The sequence below is a fragment of the Macadamia integrifolia genome, chromosome 7 (assembly GCF_013358625.1).
Source record: "Macadamia integrifolia cultivar HAES 741 chromosome 7, SCU_Mint_v3, whole genome shotgun sequence".
In the NCBI taxonomy this organism is placed as follows: Eukaryota; Viridiplantae; Streptophyta; class Magnoliopsida; order Proteales; family Proteaceae; genus Macadamia; species Macadamia integrifolia.
In genome coordinates this window covers 2,955,285-2,957,811 of record NC_056563.1, presented here as the reverse complement: position 1 = coordinate 2,957,811, position 2,527 = coordinate 2,955,285, and the positions used below count along the sequence as shown (strand labels likewise).

General features: G+C 38.6%; 1 protein-coding gene across 2 annotated transcripts in view; it reads left to right on the top strand.

Annotated features, from left to right (window-relative positions):
- LOC122084249 overlaps window positions 1-2,007 on the top strand; it is a 19,579-nt gene extending 17,572 nt beyond the window's left edge. The window contains exons 6-8 of one of the 2 annotated variants that reach the window (XM_042652345.1): window positions 303-495; window positions 863-1,130; window positions 1,551-2,007. In XM_042652345.1, the coding sequence (XP_042508279.1) occupies window positions 303-495; window positions 863-1,130; window positions 1,551-1,795 (706 nt within the window). In that variant the 3' untranslated portion in view covers window positions 1,796-2,007. Of the gene's footprint in view, window positions 1-302; window positions 496-850; window positions 1,131-1,550 lie in introns of both variants that reach the window. The other variant, XM_042652344.1, reaches the window with a different exon arrangement.
- The last annotated feature ends 520 nt before the right edge of the window (window positions 2,008-2,527 follow it).

Genomic DNA, 2,527 nt, shown 5'->3' with positions numbered 1-2,527 from the left:
AGAAGAAGAAGAACTAGAGATATATATCGAATTTCACTCTCGTTGACTGATTGAAACCACTAGCTGCACCATCTGTTGGATGATCTGAATACGTAGATGCTTCCTTCTGCAGGTGTAGGAAAGGGTCCCATGATGAAAAAAAAAAAAAGGAAGACAAAAATTCAATTGATGATGTTTCAGGTTACAGTGCTGGGCTTAAGCCGACATTTTCCAATGAGCTGTGCTTAGCCTGGGCCTGTTGCCTGTCTATCAAATCTCAACAGAGTTAACTGAATCCTGGATGATTCTTTTGTGGATGACAGCCCAGGAATTATGCTGCTAATTTTCCAAAGAACCCCTGGATGTGTGCCTTTGAAGATACTCTCCATTGAAGATGGAACAGTGTTGAAATCTTTCAATCACCTCCTACACCGCAATAAGAAGGTTGATTTTATCGAGCAGTTCAATGAGAAGCTTTTAGTCAAGCAAGAAAATGAGAACCTTCAAATTCTTGATGTGAGCACCTTCTGTTTATCTTGTGCATACATTTGCATGTATGGCGAAATGTACTCTTTAAGGTCACATGCTGGGGCCAGGTATAGGGGTCGAGATCAATCATTCAACTGGTTACTTGGGACAAAACCAGCCTGATCAAACTATGAAATCAATCGAATTCTTTTACGTGGTCTAGATAGGGGATGCTTCTTTGTGGGGTTGGGGGTTACAGAACATGATATACTGATGGTTTATCATCAACCATTTGTTTTTGTTGAAGGTTGCATCTCAAACCCTGAAACCGCCAGATGTGTGCCTTGTGGATGGGAGTTTCCATGTTCCCATACTTCCTGTTATGTGGTTAAAATGTTCTTAGCTGTTTGAGCAGGTGAGGAACGCAAAGCTGATCGAAGTCAACCGGACAGAATTCATGACACCATCTGCTTTCATATTCCTGTATGAGAACCATCTCTTCCTGACATTCCGGAATAGAACTGTTGCTGTGTGGAATTTCCGAGGAGAGCTGGTTACATCTTTTGAAGATCACTTACTATGGCACCCCGACTGTAACACAAACAACATCTACATAACCAGTGATCAGGAACTTATAATTTCCTATTGCAAGGCTGATGAAGGATCCAAGGATGATGGTGAATGTACGTACTGCTATCCCTGGATCTTTGTTTTTCAATCTATACATTTCAATTAGTTATTACCTCGAAGAGCAATGCTATATCAATAATACTATCTAGGCTGTGCTGAGGCATGTTCCATGAACCCATACAGTTAAGGGCCGCAGGTAGGAGATCAATTGGCCCAAGAGTGAGCTCAATGGGCCAGTGTGTGAGACTAGTTATGAAATAATCCAGCTTCTATCTTTCAACAGTATTAGTCTAGTAGATTGGATGGTTTCATCATACCCCCCATATAATTGAAAGCGTATGTATTCTTTGTGAGAACGTGTTATCTGGCATTTGGAGGTGTATATTTATATCTTCCATACTAGGTTGATATGCCAATTTATTCTATTGAACTATTTCCTATTGTGCTAGATCTTAAGAAGCTTAATTCTGCAGCCTGTGCAGTTGCGGTTGGATCAATCAATATGAGCAACATTTTAACAGGGAAGTGTATTGCAAAGATTTCGTCGTGTGAGCCCACCCTTAAAATCAGCCCTCGAGGCAGAACAAGGGGGCGGTCATGGATCCGGAGCACTGTTCAAGAAGCTCTTGAAGATGTTACAGCCCTATTCTATGATGAGGACCGGAATGAGATATACACTGGTAATAAGCAAGGACTGATTCATGTGTGGTCAAATTAATTCATTAGCTATGCAATGTAATCCGAAGGATCATTGGGGGGATTTTATCGTTTTGTATAGATAGGTCATGTTCTGACACTACTAATTTTATAGACTGAAGTGCTATTACTTGGGTTGATATCGTTTTTTTGGTAAGACATGTTTATCTGGGTAATATGTAAATATTAATGACACTGCAATATAAAGTAATGGAATGATATTTTTATTGGTTACCTGCCGACCCCAACACCCGAAAACCCCCTCCTCCGGTCCCCAGAAAAAATCATCCATCTTTCATGAGATAACTATTATATAAAAGTCATATTAGAATGTCCCTTCAAGAAAAACAAAAACTCATACGTGAAACTAGCGTAAGGAGTAAGGAGTGGAGGAAAAGAGGAGTGATTGAAAATGGAAGAAAAAGACGGAAAAGATTGGGATGTTCCTAAGGGTGTCAAATTATAATCGAAACCGAAAATTGAATCAATTCCGCATCGAATAGCCTGAATTGAATTCAACCTATTAAAATATGGTTAAATGCTAGGTTTGAAATAAGTATTTATAATTCGGTTTGGTCTGGATGTGGATTTATGCCAAGAACCATCGGATTGTATCGAATAATTTAATGTTACTTTTTCTTCTTTAACTAAAAACTTGATGTAACTTATATGGAAACCCGACATAATTAATCACCAAAATGATAAATCATCTTATAGAGTTACAGTAAATCTTTTTTTTTTTTTTTTTTTTTTT